This window comes from Numida meleagris, unplaced genomic scaffold (genome assembly GCF_002078875.1).
Source record: "Numida meleagris isolate 19003 breed g44 Domestic line unplaced genomic scaffold, NumMel1.0 unplaced_Scaffold511, whole genome shotgun sequence".
NCBI lineage: Eukaryota > Metazoa > Chordata > Aves > Galliformes > Numididae > Numida > Numida meleagris.
Window position 1 is genome coordinate 24,847 of NW_018364727.1, and position 2,001 is coordinate 26,847.

General features: G+C 54.2%; 1 protein-coding gene across 1 annotated transcript in view; it reads left to right on the plus strand.

Moving 5' to 3' along the window:
- Nucleotides 1-1,229, plus strand: part of LOC110391794 (LIM homeobox transcription factor 1-alpha-like) — a 5,633-nt gene extending 4,404 nt beyond the window's left edge. Inside the window, exon 3 of the mRNA XM_021383738.1 lies at nt 107-1,229. Within this exon, the coding sequence (XP_021239413.1) occupies nt 107-261 (155 nt within the window). The 3' untranslated portion in view covers nt 262-1,229. The remainder of the gene's footprint in view (nt 1-106) is intronic.
- Nucleotides 1,230-2,001: the final 772 nt, after the last annotated feature.

The window sequence follows — 2,001 nt, forward strand, 5'->3', positions numbered from 1 at the left end:
GTGGCTCCTATTCATGGCGGGTGACTCCAGGCCCCGCTGTAGTGACACGCCAGCTCGCCGTGCTCGTGCCACGTTGACACCCATTCTCCTTTCTTTCCTCTTCCAGATTCAGAAGGAGTTTTCCACGACATGGACAGCGACAGCATCAGCCACCTGGGGGACTGCCTGCTGTCGACGGCCGAAGCCAACCTCCTGCAAGCCCGCGTGGGCAACCCCATCGACCGACTCTACTCCATGCAGAGCTCCTACTTCACCTCCTGACCTTCAAGCAGCTCTCCACCAGTATCTCGGAGAGATGCTGCTCTGGGTTCAGACACGAGACATTCCTCGAGTGCTGCACAACGGAGGAGGCAACGGGTCCGCCCCATGCAGAAGCACTATTCCGCAGCCCGAAGGACTTGGGATTGCCTCTCTCCTTACTTTCTAGCCACCAGTAGATGGACGGTATGATGTTGTTTAGCTGTTCCTTTAGCAGTTTGTCCGTTGTTGAAGCTGTTCGAGCATGATGTCCTTCCAACACAGACTGGCCAAGCCAAGCAGCGCGGCCCCAAGCTGCAGCAGCTGCTCCTCCCGCACAAACTCTTGTTTATTTAAGTCCTGCTGCGCTGGTTTGCCTCGTTCCTCAGCCCAGATGCTTCACGGGGCAAGGTTAATTTTCAACAAGGCCCTGGGGCATCTCCAAGGGACGCCGCTCCGCTCCAGGCTCTCTCTTCGTGGCCGTCCATCGTTCGGCACCGTGCAGTTTTCCAACATTTGACATTTCAGAAGCGCGTCGTCGCCTGGCTCCGGAATGAAACAGCTGGGATCGGTGTCTGCCTCCAGAAATGAGAGGATTTCTGCTCCGCCGTGTTCGAGGACGCCAAGAGGAACGTGACACGACCACAGCGAGCTCCCTCTTGCTGTGACGTCTTTCTGTCTCTAAAGGGGCAGTTTTACTCCGTTTATGGACAGAACGCGAAACCAGAGCTGCCAGCCGTGCTCCTTTCTGCTTGTTTCCATTTTAAAGCAGCAAAGAGAAGAGGTTTTGCTCTAAAAGTATTCCTGATGGAGAGCCTGGTCTCTGTGGTTATTTCCACAGTGGGTTTTTTGGCAACCCTGCCCATGGCAGGTGGGTTGGAACAAGATGATCTTTGAGGTCCTGTCCAACCCAAATCACTCCATCACTCTATGATCTTTGAGGTCCCCTCCAACCCAACCCATTCCATGGCTCTGTGATCTTTAAGGTCCTCTCCAACCCAACCATCCCATGGTTCCATGATCTTTAAGGACCCAACCGACCCAACCCCATCCCATGGTTCCATGATCTTTAAGGATCCATCTCCATCCCAAGTGGTCTTTAAGGATCCATCCAACCCAATCCCATCCCATGGTTCTGTGATCTTTAAGGATCCATCCAACCCAAGCCCAGCCCATGGTTCTGTGATCTTTAAGGATCCATCCAACCCAAGCCCAGCCCATGGTTCTACGATCTTTAAGGACCCATCCAAACCAACCATCCCATGGTTCAATGATCTTTAAGGACCCTTCCAACCCAACCATCCCATGGTTCAATGATCTTTAAGGACCCTTCCAACCCAACCATCCCATGGTTCAATGTTCTTTAAGGACCCTTCCAACCCAACCATTCCATGCTTCTGTGATCTTTGAGGTCCTCTCCAACCCAACCATCCCACGATTCCGTGATCTCAGAGCTCCCTTCTTACCCAACCATTCCACCACTCTATGGATTCGACGATTTCCCACCCTGACTCCTCTTCCAGGCGTCCCAGCACCTCGCTTCCCCCCAGTATGCGATGGGAGAAATGAACTGGATCGCATTATGTCGTGATACGTCGGGTTTGGGCTCTGAGGGCGACCCGGCAGTGACACCAGGACTCGGCCAAGAGCAAAGCGCGTCTCCGCTGTGGGTTGGGAGGAGGGATCCATTTTCTCCCCCCCATCACAACGCCTTTCCCAGCGAGGCAGAGAGAAGCCGATGGGCACCCGTGTGAATACCCCCCC